Below are 25844 nucleotides of genomic sequence, written 5' to 3'. Positions count from 1 at the left end.
TGCAAGCTCATATCTAAGAAAGCCACAGGTTATTTGTCTTCAGTGCAGGTGAAATATACTGTGCAATTTTATAACAATTTCAAGACATGGTATCTTTTATTCAGAACTTGCCTTTTTTTTTTTTTTAAATTATGTCAAATAAAAGCAGAAGCTGTTACCTAAGCTATTCATTTCATGTGATATTAAGGCTTTACCTTTCCAGATACTCCTTTTTTTTTATTATTTAAAATGATCCTTGACTAGCTCAAATGAATAATCAGAGGCACTTCTGCTGCAGTGTATAGACCTCCAGGGAACAGCATGACAGCCTGAGATTGCCTAGACAGAAGATAAATTGTCTGCAAACATTACTTGTGGCTTGTTCACTGTAATGGAGACAGTGACCCCCAACACTTTCTACTTACTTTTCAATGGACCAGAGTGAGAACTATGAATGCGCATGCATTTGAAACTGCCATCTGCCATCTATCTATAGGTGGCCGAGAACACAGAGAATGATGTGACATCTAGGAATGTCACCGTGTTCCACAACTGTGGTGATCATGGCTATACTATAAGCCTTCGGACATAAAAGGAGAAGCGGGTCTGGGGAAGATGGGAAAGGACAGACATAATAATAGACGTTAGATTTGATCATGGTTGAGCTGGATGGTGTAATTATAACTGTTTTTCTTAGTGACTATTTACTGACAGGCTGCCATCCTAAATCTCTAGGCCTTTCAAGGACTATCATAACTACGTCTTTTATTTGTCCCCAGAACTTTTCCTTCTCAGCAACAAAGGAAGATAAAGCATCATCATGGTTAAATAAGATCAAAGGAGTGGGTATTTACTGCTTGAGTTTTTACAAGACCTAAATAGAGCTCTGTGGTTTCTTTCATCTTTCTTTAAAGTTGCTTAGCAACACAGCACCATCTGGGTTTTTTTTTCTTTTTTCCTTTTGTCATGGAGTCCTTAATGTTATTTCTGCTTCTTATAGGAGGAAAAATACACAGCTGCAAGGAAAGTTCCAGTCACTACAGTTTCTTTACGTAACTGTTTTGTAGAGCTGTTGGAGAAAAGGAAGTTGTTAAAGCAGTTCCACAATGAAAGATACAAAGAGTTTTTACATTTTCTGACAATTACTGAGGTTGGTCCCTTTTGGAAGAAGGCACCCTTCAGCTAGCAGGGTGCTCTCAAACAATGGTCTTTCCTTTATAGTAAAGCAAACAACTTTTTGCCTACTGGCTGCTGTTGTGGTTAATAAATATTTCTTCACTATAATGAAAAAAAAACCACAGGGAAGAGGATGATCTAGGGAGAAACAGTGTACAGAAATGGGATCTCCTGGGGACATGATAAAGCATCCACAATACTGGAGAATTTCCAAGAGACAATTAAGTAAACTGGATACCCTGCTATGCACTTGAGGTTTTACAAGGAAGGGGAAGGAAGCGTGGGCAGACACCCTGACCTCACCTGCTTTCATACGAACACAGATAGGATCACAGGCTCTTTCATATACTGTCTGGTCTCAATTCAAATTTAAACAACAACAACAACAACAACAACAACAATTCTTTGGGTTTTTTTGGTGTGTGTCTTCAGGTTTATAACTTCTCATGTTCATCTTTTTGAAAGTGTAGCAAAAGAGAATAAAAAATGCTGAGAGGTCAGTCTTTTCTATATGCATGAAGGAGTATAAATAGAGGGGCAGTAGTCCTTCCCACCCACCGAAATGCAGACAGTGTGCTTCCCAGTGGCTCAGTAAAAGTTAAATTCGGGGACACTGGGTGTTTGGCAGCCTACAGACCTAGGATAGTACTGCTCCCTTCCAGGCACCTGGGGATCATCCCATTCCACATCACTTAGTCTACTACTTTTTCCTAATCCTGTGGGATATTGCTGCATATGTTCCAGTGTGGGAAAGAGCAATTTTTACGTCATAGTTTGCAAAGGCAAAGTCTTGTTTCTGTGATGCTACAGTTACCTTTTATTCATAAAAGCAATGCTGGATGAAACAGTCAACATAGTGCAGTGCAGAAACACAGAAGGCAAACGAATGCTTCTAAGGAAAATACAACACCAAAATCTAAGGATCAACCTGGGTTTAAATCTGTAACTGAGACTCTTAAGTTAGAAAAGCAACAGCTGCTTCCAAAGGGCAGTTCAGCCCTCTCCTCACTGGCTACAGAAGCAGCCTAGAGAGATCAATGCATGGGGAGAGACAGGCTTCATCAGCCTCAGAGACAAGCTTTATTGGATCAGAGCAATTTTCCCCCCTGATTTAGGAAGTTACTGCAGGATAGATTTTGTCCATTCCTTTAAATATATCCTGTTTCCTTGTGGCCAAGTATGACTGCAAGGGAAAAAAAAATATAGGAGAAAAAAAATAAAAGCAATAATGAAGAAAAAAACAACAAGCAATAACTGGCTTTAGGGGATGCATAAATAACTTAAACAGTCTTTCAGGGAGTTTTGTATATCTGAAACTCTTTATTGTTATTAGCACATTTAGTGATATATACATTTATTGAGTTCTTCTCAGTCAAAATGTCATAACTAAACCAAACTAACACTACTATAGTAAAAATTTGAAACTGGCAAAATCCCAAAATATTGTCACAAAGTATCAGAATTTCAAATCTAAGAGATGGCAACTGTCCTTTCCATCTGATCCACCACTATGCTCTGAGAAGAAAAGAGAATAGAAATTCACGTAGCTCATGCTACTCAATGGCACTCATGTAGCTATGCTTTAAACTCCTAATTAAGGCACATTGGTCAAGTGTCTCTACGTGCAAAAGAATAAAAGAGAAAGCAACAGGAAATAAAACAAAACAATAAAGAAGAAAAAGTTGTCTTTTCCTACAGTAGTAACTGAAGAGACATGTAATATTGTGAACTAGGACAGAATTCCTTATGTTTAGCTATTATTATTTTCACTCAAACAAATCTTCTAGTTAGTAAATTCCTGTAATGTTTGTAAATTTGCAGAATTTACCATTCCAACAATGCTTCTCTTCATCATCTATTTGTCTTCATAGTGTAAATATCTCACAAGTCCCCAAGGATAACAAACCCCTAATATGGCTGATTATAGATTACCTTCTTTTCATATTAACCACATATTAGTAACCGAAAGAAAACAGAAATGTCAGTGAGTATTCACAGATCCTTTCCATAGATACTGAGGCTGTTCAGTGGTTGCCAGCTCAACTCTATTCACCATATCTCTGAGCCATAAAAAAGGGGCAAAGGCACAGGGCCGAAGCATAATTTGCTAGTACAAGACAACAGTGCAAATTCTCCTACCCTACCCCTCAGAGCGGTTTGGCCACAGGAAATGGAGTACTGGGAACAGGCCTTACCCTACACTGACTTCCAAACGAATTCTGCAGATTATTTGGGAGAGTGCTAGTTAGTCAAAGGCAAAATTGTATGAGGGATCATTCTAAAACTTGCACAATACAGACAAATCATATTCCCTGGCCTGGGTACAATTTTTGGCAATTTTCTGGCACTGTTCAATTTACTATTATATATTCAGCCTTCAAATACTGTGAATGAAAAGTAATCTGCCCAGTACTGCTATCAATCCGCATGTCAGTGGACCATTTACTTTGCTACAAGCTGTGGGAAAAATTTCACTGTTTCTCTCTCCCCTGCAGGCTCAAGAAAGATTTAATAGTAGCTGCTGAAGGTAGGTTCTAGATGGCTTCAGTATTTTTTTAAAGTTCTGGGATCCTGCAACACATTTAGCCATAAATTACTGGCTATTAATATATTAATAAGTATATATAAAGCTATGCTGCAAGACACTTAACCAGACGAGAGCGCCTTGGACACTCAGTGATTGCTCCATGGGCTTTTTCATTGTGTCAGTCCTTCAGAGCACTTAGTATCTTCCAGGATGACACTGAGCCCAGATTAATTGATTTAGAAGCATAAAGTCCTATTGACTTTCAGCATGAGTTAAGCACTGCTCAGTATATTTCTCCATCACTCATCTTTCTCAGCAGTTTACATCATAAGGGTTTGATCCTGTCTGATAAGCAGAACAGGGAGCAAAGCAGAACCTGAGCCTGCACTAGCAGGAAGGTTTCTTTATGGCTGCCATCTTGCCCCTTCCTACTAACTGGAATATTTCTGAAAGGCTAATGACTGGACTGGACTGCAACTAAATAGTTCTGTGCCAACAGGGAGCACGTGAAGCTGTCCTTACCCTGAGGGAGCACGTGTAAATCTTAGAAAACATCCATTTCTTCTTTGTTGCATTTTTATTTCTAGTACTATGGTCAGTACTTTCAGGTCGAGGTCAGAACAAAATCTCTTCTCATTCCTCAGCCTTTCCATCTGCACCTCACTTGCTTACATGGGCAAGAGTGAACTGTGCAGTCCCTGTTTTTCTCCTCGATGCTCACAGTGGCAAGAAGGGCCTGACATGTTTACTCCTGCTCAGTCCCTGCATCTCTGTCTACAGCCTCATCTATGTGAGGAGGGTATAGTCAATACCATGATGAGATTTGCACCTACACCAACCTTTCTCATAAACATCCACAAGGGTGAACAAAACCTAACAGGGACATTTTAGAAAGTCACTTAGATAGCTAGGGTAAGAACGACTTTATATAGCTGTCCTAAATATAAGCATCCAGGAAATGAAATCCAGTCCCTAGCACCGTGGTTAACAAGAAGGCTGAAAATTGATCAAACCATAGTTTCTCTTGCTGGCTGCTCTCCTTTGTGCCCCTGCTGTGGGGTCTGCCAGGTTTGTACGTGTGGGCCTGGAGCAAAGGTTCTTCACGCATGTATTATTTATGTTTCCCCTTTCTTGATGAAGTCTCATGAATGTCAACCTAATAGATGTTCATGTTTACGCACCAATTTAACTTCCTGTGACTTTCATTAAAAATTAAGAGAATTCAATTTCATCACTATGCTTCTCTAATAAAAAATTATTCCCTTTCTACAAACTTATAATCAGGTCTAATTTATGGATAAGCCTTATTCTGCAATCAGTTTTTACTCTCCCATGTCTTAAAGAGAAAAAATTAATCAATTACATCTACCGCTTGCAATGTTTTCCCTTCAGATTTATCTGAGGTCTGACTTAGCCCCTTACATTTCTTCTTAATTACTGGCAAACAGTAGTTCTGTAGCTGAGGAACTTTGTGATTCCTCACAGGCTATCATACATCTAAATACTTCATTCAAGCTCTACATCTTTATTCAAATTTGCTTTGCACTAAAAAGAAAAATGAAACTTGTCTCTGAAGAAAGTTATTCTCTTGCGACATTGTTGCTGGGTTTGTGGGATATCTGCCAAAACATATTACTTAGGTTCAATTCAAGATGGAAGCATGTTTTTCAAGAAACTGTGTCCTCCTGAAAGGCAAGCCCCATCTTCTGCACAGATCTACTGCTTAGATTCTGATGCAGAGAATGGACAGTGACTGTCAAAGGGTTTACAAAGCTTAGAGAAAGCACTGCAATGATAAGATTGAACAAAATACTCATATTAAAATAAACATATCCATGATTTAGGGAACACAGTTTTAACTTGTAACTATATATATATATATATATACACATAGATAAATATACACACACATATGTTTTACTATAGTAATATACATATGTAATATGTATATTGCCATAGTAATCCTTCAGGTCCACACTGGAATAAATGCCAAAAGCTCCAAGTCTTCAATAATAAAATATGCAGCACTGTTATACATAATTAATACAATTAAAGATGTATGAAAGCTTATTTCTAAATTTACTTGTTGATACTGGAAAGAACTGAGTCTCTCAGTCATTATCCTTCTTCCTCTCTATTGTTTCTTACCTTGAATTCTTCCCTCCTATTCCAATTGCACTTTCTTTTCTTCATGTGTTCTCCTATATCCTTCCCCTTTATTTTTCCACAAAGCCTCTGCAAAACTCAAAAGCCTTTGAATTTGGATGTCTGTTTTATGAAGGGTGAGAGGTGACTGAAACCAACATTTTTTTTTCCCCAAATGTCTAAGACACGACAATGATTTATAACCCAAAGTAGTTTCTTGAAAACAGATATTCTACTTGTAACCCTTTTTATAGAATCATAAAACAAGTTTCAATGAAGGAGAAGCTCAAGATTCCAAGAACAATCTTTATGGCCTACTTGAGTTACCATCTAGTTTGGTGATCAGTCCTGAACCTTATTTGCTGGAGGCTCTACACTCAAAAGCTAGCACAGGTTTAATGTCAGCAACCACTGTGATGAAAATGATATCTTGAGTTTAAATAAAGACTAGGCCAGGTTTCTCATGTCTTGCCAGATTTCTTATGTCTTTTTTCTCTTATAAGTTTACTTATTAAAATTATATTTTTACAGTCAAAGTCTCACAAGAGAAAAAAGACATAGCTGTTAATACTGTTGATGGTAAGCTGATTGACATCACTTGGGAATCTTACCCAAATATACCTACTATTATAAAGGTAAATTTGAGCTGTAGTTTATTAAAAAAACAAAACAAACCCCAAACCTACCAACTAAAAAAAAAAAAAAACCCAAACCCAAACCAAACCAACTATTGCAAGACATAGCCTTGAAGATGAGTTATTTTATTTTCACACGCTTCTCACATTTCAGTTGACTCTTACCTGGACAAGGCAAAATGTTGCATTCCTGGTACTCTAGAGATGGGCCGAGGCAAGGAAGTCCCCCGTACTTGGGCTCAGGATTGCTGCAGACCCGTTTGCGATTCCGTATGCCTCTACTGCAGTCACGACTGCACTGAGACCATGGAGACCAGGGTGACCAGGCACCATTGATGGTATGAGCAGAGTATCGTCCAGAACGCAAGAAATCCCCTGACAATCCTAGTAAAATAAGGATTGAAAAAAACAATACTGAATTAAAACAGTATCTCACCCCAAAACAAGCTTTTCCTCTTCAAATTTACCCCTAGGCTTCTAATAGTAATATGACCAGGAGGGTCTTGTCTTTTAGTCTCACAATCTAAATGCTAGTTTCATCTTAAGAATCACTTCCATAATAGAAATTTCATAATCACTTGCACAGAACTACAGTGAAGACTTGGATCCAACTGTTTAGTTAAAGCTTTACAGCTGCATTGGATTCAGTAATGACTGAACTAAAGTCAATTCACTCCACCTGAGAATGATAAAAATTATCTCTCTCTTGCACAAGGATTGTCATCAGAAAATCTCCAAATACATTACATAGGTATTATTGCCTCTGTTTTAGAGGAAGAAGGTGGCACAGAAGACAGGACCGAGCTGCCTGTGACCGTGCATTGAGCCAGCTCCCCTTGGTCCTACTGCAGGGCTCTGCTCACTTGATCCACCCAGTCTGCCTCCACTAGCGCTTGCTGTGCCCAGAGGCTCACGGGTGTCCTAGAAAGCAATGCACTGTACTTATCCTAACCACAGTCAGACTTTAGCCAGTGTACAGCAATAATTCTATTCAAAAATCTAGTGAGATTGCCTTTTGTGAAGAGCAATGTTTTGCCACTTTAAAAAACAGTTTATTTTCCACTGAGTTGAAGTGTTCTAAACCACATATAAGCTACAGAACTCAGCCTTTTGGAGATACACACGATAGAATACTTCCTAGTTAAAATAACCATCTGGCAAGTGGAAAACATCTTTTCTAAGTGAGTTCAGTACTGAGAAAAGGCATTAGATTAAACAGTGATGGAGACTGAAGTCCACTATTTGTCAGTGAAAGGGGAACACATAGAATCTTGTCCACTGCATACAACCAATATGCCTGGATGTAGCCCCGGGTGAAGTTCTAATAATCTGCAGTTAACTTGAGTCACTTTCAGGCTTGGTTCTGCATGGAAAAAGACTCTCTCAACTGTACTCAGCACAACACTGAACTCACTCTTGAGCTGTAGCATTACCTCTAAGCATCTCCAGTAACACTACTGGGATTTCCTACTGTTGTCAAAGCAGTTCACCTTCTCCAGTGCTAGCATCACTGGAAACTCTATGATCGATGGACCACTAACTACTGGTTTTATTACAAACACTTAAGTAGTGATGAGAGAAGGTCCCATGAATAGTACTTAAAACAGCAGAGGATGTGACTGCCTGCCTGTGCTAGAGCTTCAGTATTGCTAATGTAAGTCCAGATGAATGGTACCACCAACAGTGGAGAAATGCAGGGGATTGTTTGCAGCTTCAAACACAAACTTTAATTCTTAAGAAATTGTTTTATGCCCTACCCACAAGCACAGGCACTGTGGGATTATCAAATGCAGCTAAAGAAACAGAAGATGTACTGAATCACGTACTGAAAACAGCTACAAGTAATACTGTGAAGAGACTGCCCGACAGGAGTCCTGGACGGAACAGGACCAGTACCCTGCATAGCCAGAATGGAGGAGCCCCTCATTTGTGGTGTCCAATACTGAAACAATAACGCCCTATTTCTACCTGCGCTTATGGCATTAGTAATACTGCTTAATTTCTGCCCTGAGAAGTACATTCACAATCATCCCAAAGCAGATGAGACTTTGCGTATTTTTATTCAACACTTGATAACAACTGGCAATATTGGAATGATGATGCAGCGACACAGACATACTTGTAATAAGAAACTGTTGAAATTAATAAGAAAACAGCAGAACAGCAATATAAAAATGACTAAAAATGGGTAAAACCTTTCAGTGATTATAGAGCATAACTATTTCTCTCCTGCTGAGCCATATTCTATTACACAGATATTAAAAGCAGCATTTCAAGAAACATGACATACATTCAAATCCAAAAAGGGAGCAAGTATAGAGAAACAGTATGGGAATCATGAATACAGGTCCACTTTCCAGCTCTGTAAGAACCATTTTTTTTGCAATTTTGTATTACTTTGGTCATGGAAATGCCCAATTTATGCATGCAGTGAGCTGTGAGACCAAAATAATGGTATTTTTTAATATCAGAATTTCGAGATTGTCAATACCAGATTGCCAGTCATTTTATTCATAAAACACTGCAGTGTGCATCACTTCATACCACTACTACGATGTTCTGAAGACATTTTTGCAGGACAGGTGTAGCTTTTTCAGTCCTAAGGAAAATGTGTGACCTTATTTGCCATTATGATATTAGATTCCTTGTGATTTAAATCGGGGAGTGGGGAGGGGAATCTTCTAAGGGAAAGCTCTGAGGTACTTCAGCTCTGAAACAGGAGAATATTCTAAAGAATCTTTTCATGTGGAGTTTGGTCTGCAGCAAGTGTTCCCCTGTGTTTTCTTCTTTCCAGAGCATTAAAAAATTTATTACAAGGAGCAGTCTTTTCACAGTTTTACAGTAATTCATACAGTGTTCATAGAGAGGCTTTTAGAATTTTCTCTTCACACAGAAACTGCACATTAAGAACAACAAGATCAGTTTACATTCTGGAAATACAATACTATATATTTCTTGAACAACCTTATACCCTTCTACAATGAGGTGACTAGGTTCATGGATGAGGGGAGAACAGTGGATGTTACTTATCTTGACTTTAGTAAGTGTTTTGACACCGTCTCCCATAACTTCCTGATAGACAAGTCAACAAACTATGGGATAGATAAGCGGACAGTGCAATGGACTGAAAACTGGCTGAACTGGGCCCAGAGGGTTGTGATGGGTCATACAAAGTCCAGCTGCAGGAAAGTCACTAGTGATGTACGCCAGGGGTCAGTACTGGGTCCAATCCTGTTTAACACCTACATTAATGACCTGGACAAGCTTGCTGATGATACAAAACTGGGAAGAGTGGCTGATACACCAGAGGGTTGTGTCGCACTTCAACTAGGCAGAGAGGAACCTCATGGAGTTCAACAAGGGGAAATGCAAAGTCTTGCATCTGGGGAGGAACAACCCCATGCAACAGTGGTCTGAAGCCAACCATTTAGAAAGCAGCACTGCAGAGAAGGACCTTGGGGCCCTGATGGACATCTTTGGACAGGCTGGATCGATGGGCTGAGGTCAATTGTATGAGGTTCAACAAGGCTAAGTGCCGGGTCCTGCACTTGGGCCACAACAACCCCATGCAACACTACAGGCTTGGGGAAGAGTGGCTGGAAAGCTGCCTGGCAGAGAAGGACCTGGGGGTGCTGGTTGACAGCCACCTGAATATGAGCCAGCAGTCTGCCCAGGTGGCCAAGAAAGCCAACAGCACCCGGGCTTGTATCAGGAATAGTGTGGCCAGCAGGACTAGGGAAGTGATTGTGCCCCTGTACTTGGCACTGGTGAGACCACACCTCGAATACTGTGTTCAGTTTTGGGCCCTTCACTACAAGAAGGACACTGAGGTGCTGGAGCATGTCCAGAGAAGGGCGATGAAGCTGGTGAAGGGTCTGGAGAACAAGTCTTATGAGGAGCTGCTGAGGAACTGGGGTTGTTTAGTCTGGAGAAGTGGAGGCTGAGGGGAGACCTTATCGCTCTCTACACCTACCTGAAAGGAGGTTGTAGTGAGGTGGGTGTCAGTCTCTTCTCCCAAGTAACTAGCAATAGGACGAGAGGAAATGGCCTCAAGTTGTGCCAGGGGAGGTTTAGATTGGATATTAGGAAAAATTTTCTCACCAAAAGGGTTGTCCAGCATGGGAACAGGCTGCCCAGGGAAGTGGTGGAGTCACCATCCCTGGAGGAGTTAAAAAAACATGTAGACATGGCACTTTGGGACATGGTTTAGTAGGCATGGAGGTGTTTGGTTGATGGTTGGAGTACATGATCTTAGAGGTCTTTTCCAACCTTAATGATTCTATGATTCTATATGAGAAGAGGCTGAGAGAGCTGGGACTGTTCAACCTGGAGAAGGGAAGGCTCAGGGGGATCTCATCAATATGTATAAATACCTGATGGGGGGAATAAAGAAGAGGGATCCAGGCTCTTCTCAGTAGTACCCACCAACAGGACAAGAGGCAATGGGCACAAATTAAAACACACAAAATTCCATCTGAACACAAAAACCACCTTTTTACTGTGAGTGTGGTCAAATACTGGAACAGGTTGCCCTTAGAGGCTGTGTAGTCTCCATCTGTGGAGATATTCAAAACCCGACTTTACAGGGTCCTGGGCAACCAGTACTAGGGGACGCTGATCGAGCAGGGGGATTGGACTAGCTGATCTCAAGAGGTCCCTTCCAACCTAAATGATTCACTGATATTTAAGCACAATGGAAAAAAAAAAGTAGAAATAGTTAACTCTCGATCCCAGCTTTACTTTTACCTGGACTCTTATGAAAAGTAAACATGATCCATTTCCTCTGTTAAGAAGGAGATTTGACTGATTATTCAAGACATGACTATTTTCCTATTATTCTTGCATATTCATACTTTCCACACCTAAAATCTCCTTTGCTAATTGTATTCAGAAGTTACTTGCAACTTCTTGTAAAAGGAAAACACCGTGAGCAGACAGATTATAAATCTGTTTTACAGATTATTCTAAGGATCTTTCTTGACTATTATAAGAGTTTAGGCCTCTGAAGATGTGCGGAGAGAAACTAAGCAGGTGGTCGTCTCTTTCAGATACATTAAGGAAAAGAATAAGAAAGATTATTTCTTTCAGAAGATGGCAAGACGCAGAACGGCTGCCTCTCTGAACACAAAACTCTAAAGAGCACCTTTGGCAATGACAGAAAACTCTGTGTAAGTATCCCATCAATGCAGCCACTGCATTTCTACAAAAACTGTAAATAACTCCTTCATTGACAATGCAAAAAAAAGTGTGACCTGAACAAAATGATCGGATGTAAACATAGCAGCAGATACAATATAAAATAGATAGATACTAGAGAAGACATCTAAAAGAAAAGAGGACATAGTTGAAAATTAAAGTAATGAGACAGCATTCTGTAACAAACCCCTTCAGTTTCAGGACCTTGTGCTTCTGAGGCATTTTCACTGTGTTACAACTCAGATCATGCAGTCTCTTTTAAATAAAAGTTGTTCAATATCCTATATAGCTAATATTTAATAAAGGAATCCCCCTAACAAGTTTTTATTATTGGAATATTGATACTTTCACATGCTATTTTGAAAAGCCAATATGGAGTATGAATCTTTAGGGTGAATTTGCCCAGCATAATACCAGCGTGAGGACAATCCAATAAATCATGTGCACGTATACATACATACACACAAATACATACTTATACATATGCATGTATAATAAATAAATACACACACACACATATACACATATATATAAATATACACATTAAAAAGAGGACTCATGGTCTAATTATTACATGTCTGCAGAGCTCTTGTACGTGTCCATGCAAAGACTCTGTTGCAAATGAAAAGTCCTATCCCTTTCTTTCTTTGGCCAACTGATGTGTAGTAACTTCTTAAGCTATGGAAAATGGATGTAGAATAAGAATCACTGAGTCCTTCGCCTAAAAAGTCCTGTTTATTAACTGGGGGGGGGGGGGGGAAGGAATGCAAAACTAACCAAAATATTATACTGTAGAAATTCTTCAAGAAAAACTTCTTCAGAAAGTAAGTGGCTATACAGAACCAAGTCCTATCTGTATCACAGTTTACATCAAATTCGATAGGAGAAGGTATAAATATAAAAGCATTGTAATATTTCAGTTCAAGTGGCATGAAACTATGAAAACTCCTATTTTTCTCATTAAACTGTGGTTTTCTTGCTTGCCACCTCTGTTTGCGATTTGGATCACTTTCGGAAGGCTCCACATCCACCTCCAAGAACAGAAACCAAATTGTGCCACCCAACAAAAAACAACATTAAGCCTTCTGTATTTCTTAGCTTATTGTCCCCAGGATGAAAATATCTGGCTAAAACAGAATGCAAGAGCCAATGCCCTTTGCTTAGTAACAACAAAAGTCTAGTTGCTAAAAAAAAAACCCCTAAGCTCTCCTTATTTATAACCTTTCTACAGAAATAGTTGTGAAATCTGCAAAAAGAATGATCAGTCATAGCATCATCAATGAACTAATGAATAGTTTTCCCAAGACAGACAGAACAGCTGTGAATCAAATTCAGATCTGGCCTTTATGACAGGTTCATCATTCAAATGTTTTAAACTAAATCTCAGCAAACCTATGGCTGACTTAAAGCCCTGTGAACAACTAGAATGTATGAATTCTGCTTGCAGTTTACCGACTGGCTTATTTTCAGTTGTTTGGAAGTTGTACTCAATTAATAAACCACTGCACACTGAGGCTAGAAAAGGGAATTTAACTACTTAATCCCAGTACAATTTTAAAAGGCAGCTGTGCTTCCCTAAAGCAAAAAATTCCACAAGTAACAAGTACTGCAAAAACTTCAGTAAAAGCAATCACAGGGATTTTGTGGACAAAATAACCATCAACTTCTAAGACCAGGGAAGACAGAGGATATGAACTGACATCTAAACAGAAGACTATTCTCTCATTTTAAGTGCTTATGCTTTGTTCAATATGGGCAAAATTACAGATAAATTAGCTCTCCATTGTTGCTGACTTACTTATTCCATTATACTTAGCAAGCATGTAGAACAGAAAAAAATTTGTCTAATTATGTTATATAATTCTGATCTAAACCAAGATGATTTGATAATTTCTAAATAATATTTTAAACTTTTTGGTCAAATTGGAATAGTCTTATAACTCCACAAGAAATTAATCCTGTTCGGAGACATGTTAACATGAAAGTCACCTGCCCTAACTAGTACAGGAGAAAAAATCTGCCTTTGCAAAAGCCTGTAATGAGACTTTGATTGGCCTGATTCTTCTTGAAAACTGCAACATTCCCAGCCGAGTTCAATTTTAATTTGCTTTAAAAGTGAGGCTCTAATAAAGCACATATATTTATAATAAGTCTCTAGTCTAGCCTGTAGCTAAGGAATACAGCTCTAAATAAGAGAGAAGCAGCAGTGACACCTAATAAATTATATTACTTGACTGATTTATGCCTTATGTCCTCCTGTGCAAACCTAACAAAGAAAATTCAATTATCCAAGCAGCCTAGGTTCATGACTTTGGGAAAAGATGATCTCAAGCCAAAATTCAAGTATCCTGAATCATTTCTAAATGACAGCATGAAACACTTTAAAGTGCAGCAGGTAACAGGGATAAGCAAAGATTGTTTCAGTGTTGTCACTTTCTGAAGATATTCTGCAAGTATTTGACAGTATCATTGGAGCATAAAACTTATATACCTTCAGGCCTATATACCTATAACTTATAAAAACCTTATAAACCTTCAAAACTTACTTAGTAAAATTTAAATGGTAAAATGCAATGACAAACAATGCAATGCAAAGATAATGTATTTCAAAAACCCCAAACAGTATGCAGATGCCACGAGAACTTTATTTCTTGTACCTAGCTTTTCTGTGTTTAAATATTTAATCCCAAAATTAACTGAATCCAACTGAAACAACCCAAACTGAAACAACTGAAGAGTTGTTTTTTGTCAATCAAACTTGAATTTGTCATCAAATTCAGTTCTAGCTTCCATGATTCATTTTGTTCTTATTTCAGAATACCACGGTTTAACTTCAATAAGACAGTATAAGAGATAACATCTCAACATGTACTCCTCCTGACTACAGGACGTTACTGATTATCAGCACCTGCTTTATTCCGTACTAAATTCTGAATGCACTATAGATTTCCTGTGGGTAACACTAGGATTTAATCAATCTCTTCACAAGAGATTGTGGCCACTAAAACAGTATTTCAGACAAAATTACATCCTGTCTTCAAAAACAACTATTGTTTAAAGTTTGGCATAGAGAAAGCAGTGACAACTGGGAATCTAAGATCAGGTTTCCAGGTGCCTTTTTCTCCTTTAAGGAATTTGTGACTTTTCTTCAGATTTTATTCTCCCTTCCCATGCCCCCACCCCCCCAAAAAAGGAAAAAAAGCAAATAAAAGACTCTTTCAGACTGTTTGACTGAAATTAGAAGGGTTGTCTTTGTTTAATTGTTTTCTGAAGATATTTTGGGAGCTAACCTCGTCTAACTTTGGCCGTGTCAAATTCAAATGTCTTGTCTAAGCTCATCGTCGCTGTTTCTTTTGTATACACCATGGAAAGAAAGTGGTACCTCTAGAGGGTGATTTGTGCCCGTTATATCGGATGCTTATCTACAGATGGATCCCTCATTCCTCAGGGGTGCTAGCTGTCTTTGCAGACTACAATGGAGTCTAGAGTTAGGTGAGATAAACTGAACCTGGAAAAACCAGGTAACCTCATACCTTGTGAAATTTTTATCCCTGGATTAAACACTTATGTTTTCAATACAATTCATAGTGCTTATGTATCAAATAATCCTACAGAGAGTCAGTTAGTGTGTTTAATGTAGATATTTAATATGTTTCATAAGCGCACATTAAAGCCTATGGTGATATAGTTTCTAGACTTCTAATGCTGGACTGTACAGACATTTGCATTAAGATGTGCAACGATGTCCACAATCTCTCTCAGTTTATTTGAAATAGCTGTCCCTTCCCTGTCTGAGCACTATATGAAAACCCAGAGGAAGAGAACAGAATGTATTTTTACTTCCTCTTAATCAAACTTCAAATCAGAAAAGCATGAATACAGTGTGCAAATGCTACTGCTTGGTCAATTGAGATAGAAATCTTACCACACTCAGGAGGAGTCTCGTGGGTTTCTGGCAAGAAGTTCTACCTCTAAGCTCAGACTGCAAAGAAAGTTCGCTTTTCTAGTGTTTGACAGTGAAACATGATTCTGTTTAACACCGCATGACTACAGTGGCACAGTGGGAGATTATAGGCAATGAGAAAATTTCTAACAAATGGCTTTCTTCTGCAAAGAACAGAGAACTGATCTTTGCAGAACACATCGTTGGTAATGAGGTATGCCAAGCATGCTGTACCAGTATTAATCTTTCTATAAAAGCCAGCAAATTGCTACAGTTCAACATGGAGATAATGAAAAGAATGTTTCACAGTACCCAGGCTCTGGTCAGGTGGAACTAAGTCATGATGTTTCCTTGCTATCTAGCCAGAAATTGTGAAAGTGTCCACCAAAATTCATGGTTTCCCATTCTCATGAGAGCCTTCTGTTCCAAAAGCTGCAGCTACACTACATGACTCTTATTCATGTATTTTCTTCCCATGAAATCGAGGAGCAGTAGAGGGGTGGTGTGTTGACTCAAATCCAAACCTGGGAGCAAGGAAGTGCTCCTGAATCCTGCCGTTTAGAGGCAGTCAGTAAGTTTCATCACACCAGCAAATCAAAACAGTGCCCCCTCCCAAAAAAATGTTCCACTCCATATATTCTGACATCCATAATAAGAAAATGCCTAAGCAAACAGGCTCAAAATAAAATGTGGCTAAAGGGGACACAACATGAACTCTTTTCACCAGCAGCATATTGGTTAATGCAGCCACTTGGAACACTGATTAGCTCTGATCTTTCATTACAGAATAATTAAAGACTCGCTGGCCAAAAAGAGTCAAAGAATGAGCACAAATTAATGACAAAGTTATGGGGGTACTCACTAGGAAGAATGGACAGATGTATAATAGTTTCTGCCCTGTCAACTACTCAATCTAAAGTATTTAAATATTCAGTAGTTTTGGGATTAGTCAGCAAAAATCCTTCTCCCAGATGAACATTTCAATTACTGTGCAACAGGGTCACTCCCATACACTGGTCCAATGATTAATTATTTCCAAACGAAGCAAAGCAGCAGCTTCAGCAAGATGTACTAAGTAAGCTACAACACCAGGAAATTCAGGAATCTGATGTTCAGAAGTGAAAGAAAAATCTTCAAGCTAATCAGGCAAAGAAAGCACCTCAATCCACACCCTTGTCTCTCGCACGCTTGTCTGCCTCAACGCTTTATTTAGCAAAACCTCGGTACTGTTACTTCTGACTATATTCTGTAAGAAAGAGTCAGCTTATCCATCCAACTCCAGCAGAGGACTTATGATCATGACTTCAGAGCTGAGAAAGGTGGCTCTTAATTTTCTCACAGCAATGTGATCTAAGACAAACTGGCTCTTGCACTGGTTTGTCCTACTAACCTGCTCTCTAAGTAGTGCGTTGGCTTTTGTATACTCCATTCTTAGGTTCTGACATATCAGCTGTCAGACAAGAATATACCTAGATTCTTCTGTAGTTCTACTTCTAGTTGTTGTGATAACTCTCCTAATTCTGTACTATCTGATGGGGAAAATATTCTCTTTGTCATTTAATGTCATGAAATTTTAAATAGGTGTCATAAATGTCAAAGTGCTGGAAGACAGCAAAAGGCAGCACCGCAACCTAAAAGTCTTATTTAGGACAAGAAAGGTAGGTCATACACCAATCCTAGCAGAGCAAAATCTTTGCTAAATGCTAGTTTGAAACTTAATTTGGATGAAAACATCAGAATAGCAGAAACACTTGTTATAAGAGTTGCTCCATGCCAAAATGTGCCTTGCTATCCAGACCTAAAAAGTAAACACTGGAGATTGTAGATTAGCTGAAATGGGAATGACGTAGAGCATGAAACTAAGTCTCATCTGGAATACCATGGGTTTTGTATTATTATTTAATGCAGTTCACTACTATGTATTTCTTTAAAATATTACAAACATCCTGCCCTCTCCAAAAAGGCACAGATGTCATGTGAATCAATGAAGGTTTTACACAGGATGAAGGTCATGGGGGAAGCTTCTAGCACCTTCTCACAGAAGAGACCCCTGCAGCCCCCCCCGCTACCAAAACCTTGCCACATAAACCCAAGACATGCAGGAAACGCTTAACACTGATTTTCACAATAGTTGGTCTGTCTAAAAAAATATTGAGAACTAGAAAGCCCAAGGACTCAGAAACCATTCTCTTTTTGTGGCCTTAGATAAGCTAAATGCCTTCAGTTATACATTTTTTCAGCTAACCTGGGTGTTGTGAAGATACAAAAGGCTATTTAAGTGGAAAGCAGGTCTATAAATATTAAAATACAATAATTACAAATCAGTATTTCCTTAGATTATATAACTAAAATATAATACTTAAAATGAAACACTGATAAATAACTAAAACTGGATAATTAATGAAACGTATTAATAAAATTAGAGTGACTGTCAGAAGTTCTCCTAGTTTTTATTTTTTATATATATACACATAACATTTATTCAAAACTATGTATTACTGATAGGGAAAGAACAAAATTCTGAAATAAAATAATTGCAATTTGAAGTCTTCTAAAGTTGAAAAGATTTTGAACAAGTTCAGTATTCCATCTCAGAAATAAACAGAAATTTAAATTGCTAGCAATAGCATAACATAAACTTTTATAATAGAAATTATCCAGTTCATAAACTCCTTATTTAGTTAAACACCTGCATGAATCTTACAGTTGTTACTTTAGAATTACTGAGCAAAAAGTTCTTCTCAGCACCAGTACTACATATTCTAGCTAAATATTTATGAAATACATTAATGTTGCACAAACTCTCCCCCAGTAAAAACCTGAGAGAGTATAAGTAAACGCCATCACTCTGAACGTCACCCCCTTCCTCCTCCTTCCCCAGCTGTATATGCTGAGCATGACGCCATATGGTATGGAATAGCCCTTTGGTCGGTTGGGGTCAGCTGTCCCAGCCGTGTCCCCTCCCAGCTCCTTGTGCACCCCCAGCCTACTCGCTGGTGGGGTGGGGTGAGGAGCAGAAGAGGCCTTGACTCTGTGTAAGCACTGCTCAGCAGTAAGGAAAACATCCCTGTGTTGTCAACACTGTTTCCAGCACAAATCCAAAACATAGCCCCATACTGGCTACTATGAAGAAAATTAACTCTATCCCAGCCAAAACCAGTACATCAGCAAGCAAAAACTTCCACTCTGTGCTGAAAATGGAACCGCAGACACCTCGCTAGCAGGAGGCATCGTGCAGCCATTCTAGCTTTGCTTACCATCTGTTGAGCATCCACTGGTGCCATCGCTGGAACAATAACGCATTTCAATCCTTTGCCTTCCCACCTCTAGCAAATTTGGGTCAGGCAAGCGCGCTTTGCAGGTGTATCGGAAACGTTGTTCATAGTGGCCACCATTGTCTGAAATATTGACTGGGGTCCAAGGAGTCCAAGGAGTTGTCTTTTTCAACTCTGGACAGGTGTTGGTGTTACAAGGCTGATATTCCTGAAAGAAAATCGTCATAATTAATATAATCATTACATATGACTTAAAAAAACTCCCACAAACCCTCAAAACAGGAAAAAAGCCAACCAATAAAAAAGCCTCTAATATTTTTTCCAGCATTTCCAATAGCAGTGATCATCAATAAACTTTTAATCCCAATCTCAAACTGAAAGTGTGTTTTTCTGCTTCTAGGCAAGCACAGTATCATACTGCTAAAAGCAGTAATATACCAGTACAAATGAGATCTATTACATCCATAAAAGCAGTAAGCTGAACACTATAAGTACCATGATAAAGTGCATCCTTTATAAATTAATAGCCCCAAATAAGGTGTAGCTAAATATGTTAAAGCTTTTAATTAAGAGGAATTCTGATAAACTGCAAGTACAAGACACAAACCAGCAAATAATTCCTTGGCAGAATCCAGTGGCATATGAATAAGCAAACCACTGTCCATTTTGTATATTGCTTATGTATTACAAGGCGACAATGGACAAAAAATGTTTTCTATTACAGAATCTGGCTCCCCGAGATGCATGTTACCCATAGCTCCAGCATTGCTAAAGCTATCATCAGAAGCAAATTCCCTGCGGACTGATATGCACCAAAAGGAACAGACCACACCTAAGAAACAAAGGCAGAATTGCCAATATTCTCAAGCCCCACAATATAGGTCTTCTGATGAGTATCATCAAGATCTGTAGGTCCTGCCCATTGATTTCCCAGAGCACAATATGCTTCAGCTGATGCAAGTGCTTTGTACACTATATGGATGAAATTAAACAACCATTAAATATCAGAATGAATCACACTGACAAATTATTAAAGACAAAAAGAAACAGGCATCAGTGGGACAATTTTTAAAAGATCTCTCTACCTCTGACCTCTTAGAGAGGTACTCAGCGGAGGGTACGTTCTGAAAAGGAGCCTACTAAAGTTAGTACAAACTCCTTCTTCCATAACCCTTGCCCCAGCTGATATCACCACGTTCCAACAAGCAATAGATTACCTGCTCCTCTCTTTCCCATGGTGATAATAGCCCTTTTATCCCATACTTTCCTCAGTCCACTTTCTTCATCTTCTCTCAGATGGTCTAACTTACTAACATATCCAATTAGGCTGAGAGGAATTGCTCTCAACCTATATTTTGGTTTAAAGGCTGCGTTGCCATTTCAGATCTAAAAGCTTCTTTGTCTGAAAGCTTTTCTAACTTTTCCATCTGTTAGAGTTGGAAAAAAAAATATTGCCCAGAAACCCCTGCCCCACTAACACAGCAAGGCACCAGAGAACCCAGCACTATGTTCAAGACTCTCATGTTCTGAGGCCAGGTGGACTTGTGACAAACTTTCTGTTTCATAGTTTTGTGATACTTCAGGCAAGAAAGAGCTCTTAGCCCAAAGACTTCAGCTGGACTACTCCTGTTCACTCTTCAAGGCTGTGCAAAGTCCCTTCCCACCCTAAAACCTGGTGATCACTGCAATGGTGAGCACATGAGTCATACTCAGGGACCATCTATGAAAGAGGATCCCTTTACAGCACAGAGGACTGGATCAACCTTTCCGGGATCCAAATTTCAGCTTTGACTGGTTTCTGGATCAGAAGACAGCAAAGAACAAGCAAACTATCCGGTCCTGTGTACAGCAGGGGAAGTAATTTCTTCATGACTCCTCTAGGCAACTGTTTAAATCATGTATGTTTTAGACTGCGGACAGAACATGTATGACTGTTTTTGCAGCACATGAACTGTAAAAAGGAAATCATAAAATTAACAAATCCCAGCAACAGCCAGAACCACCCTGCTTGCCATCCCAGCTGGCTACTCACCTCCAATGTGCAGTCCCCTACAGTGGCTGGATTACAGTGCATCTTTTAGCAAGAGCAGTCTGTCTTTCCCTCTTTTTTTTCTTTTTTTAAAGATGTCTAGCACTGATGAGTCTATCACCTCCCCGCATCAGCTGTTCCACTATTTAGTAATCCTCAAAGCTAACAAATTGCAAGTTAATTCAAGGCTGCATTTTCCCCTTAATTTAATTTTCCAGTCACCGAGTTTTGCTGCGCCTTTATCAACGATACTGAAAGTGTTCCTTGTCCCGTACCTACAAACAAATTTTTCACGCCCAAGTAACCCATACATAATGATAAACTAAGCTGAAGTTCTTAAAGCTACATAGGATTTAAAACCTGATCTCCAGGTCCTGTGCATCCCTATGTCTTCCTTTTGTCCTCTTTCCTTATTTTCCTTAAGACTGGACACCAAAATTAACACTGGACACCAAAATTAAGACTTTCCTTAAGACTGGACACCACTCTAGAAGCAGCCTTATCAATACAGCATGCAGAGGCAATCATGACCACGTTCCACCTGACAGTCTGACTTTAACACATACATTATTGCATTAGTGCTTTTTCCTTCCACAACATTGCACAAAGAGCTTAAGTAGACCCAATTATCTTTGATAACCTGTCCTTCTCTAAATCACAGCTTTACAACTACATATTGTTTCCTATCCCACACAAGAGGCTGGTCTTTGGCAATATTAAAATATGTTTTATTAGCTTCTGCAGTTATCTAGCATATTATTTACTACCTCAACAATCTCCGTCATGGTCAAGCTTTACTGAAGATGTCTTATATCACTGTCTAGACTGTTGATAAAAATGTTAAGTGCTATTGACCCAAGAACTGATTCCAGGCGGACCCTGCTAGACACATCCCAGTCATTTATATCTGTCCATTAACACCACATTTTTCAATTTGTCAGTGAGCCAGCTTTTAATCCATTTAACATTTGCCATATATTTCAGTTTTCCAAATCGAAGTATTTTCTGTTGCAAAGGCAAACGTCTTGGAAAAATTCAATGACAGTCTGGGAGAAGTGCTGTATTGCTTTCAAGCATCTTGAAACACAAGCTCTTTTCTAGTAGCATGTAAGCAGGAATAATTCAATCAGTATAGTAGCTACTACAATGCTCGTTTCAATACAGTCACAATGGCCTAAAAGTTTCAGTTCCTCATTTGCTGTTGATTTTTATATTGATATTTTTCAATCAAAAATAAAAGCTGCTATAAATGCGAGGTCTTTCTTTACTGGATATGGTGTAGAGAGGCAAGGGTCACGAAAAGCCGAATGTGAGAGATGCAATAAACCCTTTGTCAAATAAAAATAGGCAATAGAGGAAGAAGTTAATTTAGTGGCAACGTATTGAATGCTGCTTTGCTAACACACATCTGAGATGAACACGCCAGCTCACTCGTTTCTAGAAAGACAGACTACCAGTCATCAGTGTGCTTCAGGATGTGTAGTCCCTTCACACACCCTAACAGAGGGTATACTCATATGCTGTTACATGAGCCAGAAAAGAAAGATGTTCCTCAAGAGTATCTGAAGAGACCATTTGCTAGTTTTTCCTTTCTTCTTGCTTGGTGCATAGCTTGTAAGAAAGCTTGTCTGCTGTCATGTCTGTCTATTCAACCACTGGATAACACCCATGAAAGACTCAGAATGGCATGGGAAACAAAAGTACACATAGATTACCCAGAAAATATTTACAGCAGTAAATAATCTCTCTTTGAGAAAATTCAGAGGAATATCCTAATAATGGATGACTCCATGAAGTTCTGGCACTAATAATGACCTGGCAGAGCCTGCTGGCTTCTCTCACAAACAGCAAGTGCTGCACTCCTCTACCAGCTACTGCTTCTGCCACAGAGCAATCGAAAATCACACCATGCTTGATGAAAGCATTGATGTGATCTGATGCTACAAAACTCCAGTATAAGCAGAACAATTACCTTGCTCTGAATGGTCTCAGATTTGGAAGTAAGTAAAGGAGGGGAGAGAAAAGGCGCAATTCAGATCACACATGGGTATATTTAGTGCTGCTAGCATGAAGACATAGTCTGATTGGAAGGATTTGTCAGGGACTGGGAATATGGAAACTCCTATCTCTGCTTGGCTTATCTTCCTCTTCTCACCTTGTCCAACACTTGAACAATTTACTCAAGTGGGATTTCAGGAATATGGCCCTCTCCAAAGCAATTTGACTAGCTAGAGTCATGGATACAATAACAAAGCAACCACATAGTGGAATAAAAGTCTCAGAGGAAACATTGAGGTCTCATCTCAGCAAAACAGTGGTAAGAAAGAACTGGAAAAGCAGTGAAGCATTCTGCTTCAATAGGGCTGTTGAGAGGAACAGAGACAGTGGCTGCCACACTCCACCTCACGTGCTCCACGTGGGCTGATGGAAGAGATGGGGTCGAGCTCTTCTGTGGGGGGGGTCTCTAGATACCCCCAGAGGAAAACTTCAGGGGTTTAAGTACATTAGTTCTTAGGGTACACTTGTGGACTCAGAATAATGATTATTTGAGGCTCCATTTGCAGACTCCAAAAATATCATTGCAATAGTTCAAACCTAACCACATTTTCAAAGTTCTCTTTGCAAGTTGTCCTAAAACTTGTGGCCTCATTCACCATATTGTGGCTTTTAGTTTAGAGTGGATTTAGTCAGTTGAGATTGTTAAATTTATGCCTGGCTATGCCCGGCAAACATGCAATAAGACCTTTAAAGGTTAAATTTCAGGGGACAGCTCAACAGTTATTTGGGAATTTTACACAAAATACACAAATAAATACATACATCACAAAATACATGTCTATGAAAATGATAAATTAAAATAAAAAATTATCACAAAGCATACTGGCGGTAATATGAGAAAAGGTATCATAAATTAAAAACATAATTTGGAATGATAGAACATAAACATTGATTATGCTATTAACCAGCTGCCTTGCTTCTGTCTTTAAATAATATTTCCTAATATTTGTGTATAATGAAAAAAGAATATTGTCATGTTCTGTACCAAGACGTATTTAGAATTATTTGATTGTATTATTTTAGAAAAGGACAACTAAAATGTTATTTCCAAAATATCTTATTTCAAACTGGAGGAGACTGTTGCTAAATAATGTAGAACAAAATTCTACTGTTTTCTCATGGAGGGCATGGAACAGACTAATTTTTTTTGCCTCTGCATAGCCACTTTAGTCAAATTCCTGCAAATTTTGAGAATCTCTGAGACTTTTACTCCTAGTTTAAGTTTGATTTTAATTAACCAAACAGCATGATAGTCTGATACTTCCTTAGGAAACTAGGCTAAAATCTTATCTACATTTGAACTACGATTTTTTATAAAAAACAGAATTCAGATAGAGAGTTCTATTTCCATTTATATAACTTTTATATTATGGAGGGTTTTCTCCTAACAAACTCTTATTTCTTTGATGTATATAGTATGTCTATGTTGAATGCACTTCTTTTGTTCTCATCTCTTTTTCCTTCTCATCTGTTAGTGTGAGACACTATCTTCATAAGGCAGCTAAATCAACATTAACAGTCCATTTAAATATTTTCAGCCCAACAGTTATCTTTTATGATTTGCTTTTAATATACTGTATTAGTTCTCGAATATTCTTTTGGAATCACTGAACAGTCCATTGATTAAAAAATATTTATAAATTTTTGCTTTTTGTTACATTGTGCTAAACCTCAGTTTGTCTGGCCCCCCAAAATTTTTTTTTTTCAGATATTAAGACACCAATAGAAAAGAACATCACTGATTCATAAATTGAATGGTGTAGTATTTCACCTGGGACAAGACAGGGCTGTAAGACATAAGAACATGAGTCTCTCAGCCACCTCCCAAACTTTGAGTTTGTCACAGCAATATGTATTTAAAGGAAAGGATAGCTCTCACATGCAATCAAAACAAAGGCCAAAATGAATGTAACAGTGTTATAAAACTTGAGAGAAAAAGAGTTCCCATTTATAGGGGGCCTTGTTTACACATCAAACCATAAGTTTCCTGAAGGACTAATATAACCTCTCCCTCTCCAAGAACCAAAAGATAGATAACATTTATCTTGCAGTGGTTGAAAAACACATTCAGGAAAGTCACTAACTGAACTTGAAAAAATAAATGGTTCATTTATTTTCATTACAGAAATGTAAAGCCTTATCCATTTAGAAAACCACTTTCAAACTAAAACAAACAAAAGAAAGTCCCTGGTCATGTTTCTATTTATTTCCACAGTTCAAAAAGCCGGGTTCTTCAACCAAATACCATTAGATATACCTTACTTCATTGTCATTTTTCTATTACAATACTATTTCAAAAGCATGACCTGAAAGAACACCCAAACCCCACTGAGTCCAAGTCATTAAGCAAAACATCTTCTACATTGTAAATTTCACAGCTATACTTAAAAAACAAAACCCCAAAATATTCCTAAGATCCCCATTGTATTTTAATCATGCAAAGGCACATCTATATCCTAGTTTATAGGTAGTATTTTAGCTTCAATTGACATCAGTGGGAGTAGTTCTATTGATTCCAGTGGAACCAGGACTTCAGAGACTATTGCTGAGCGCAGCTGCAATCCCTCAGTGCTGTAAAGTAAGGGTAGGTAGGTTGTGTTCATAACAGGTTTTTTAAAATATTTTGATGGATAGAGGGAGGAAAATCATTTTACCCTACACAAAAGGAACAGGTTACTTCTGAAGTGAACGGATTTCTTTTTTGGCTGCAAATACTGACCGAGCACAACCTTTTGTTTCAATTTTGTGTATTTTAAACAAAAGAATTGGAAAAACTTCCATTGATGTAAAGGCGAACTTAAAAGGAATTAAAGGCTGGGCTTGGAACCATTTTCCCTTGAGGAGTTCAAGGCCTGTTGGGCAGGTCATCAGACTGGGACAG

General features: G+C 38.6%; 1 protein-coding gene across 2 annotated transcripts in view; it reads right to left on the bottom strand.

Annotated features, from left to right (window-relative positions):
• Positions 1-25844, bottom strand: part of SEMA5A (semaphorin 5A) — a 348813-nt gene that overhangs the window by 20315 nt on the left and 302654 nt on the right. For both annotated transcript variants that reach the window (XM_075494040.1, XM_075494041.1), the window contains exons 17-18: positions 18859-19084; positions 6628-6846 (exon numbers count right to left, since the gene is read on the bottom strand). In XM_075494040.1, coding sequence (XP_075350155.1) covers positions 6628-6846; positions 18859-19084 — 445 coding nt within the window. The remainder of the gene's footprint in view (positions 1-6627; positions 6847-18858; positions 19085-25844) is intronic.

The sequence above is a fragment of the Mycteria americana genome, chromosome 2 (assembly GCF_035582795.1).
Source record: "Mycteria americana isolate JAX WOST 10 ecotype Jacksonville Zoo and Gardens chromosome 2, USCA_MyAme_1.0, whole genome shotgun sequence".
Lineage (NCBI taxonomy): Eukaryota > Metazoa > Chordata > Aves > Ciconiiformes > Ciconiidae > Mycteria > Mycteria americana.
The sequence above is the reverse complement of the archived record's forward strand: the minus strand, read 5'-3'. Positions and strand labels throughout refer to the sequence as shown.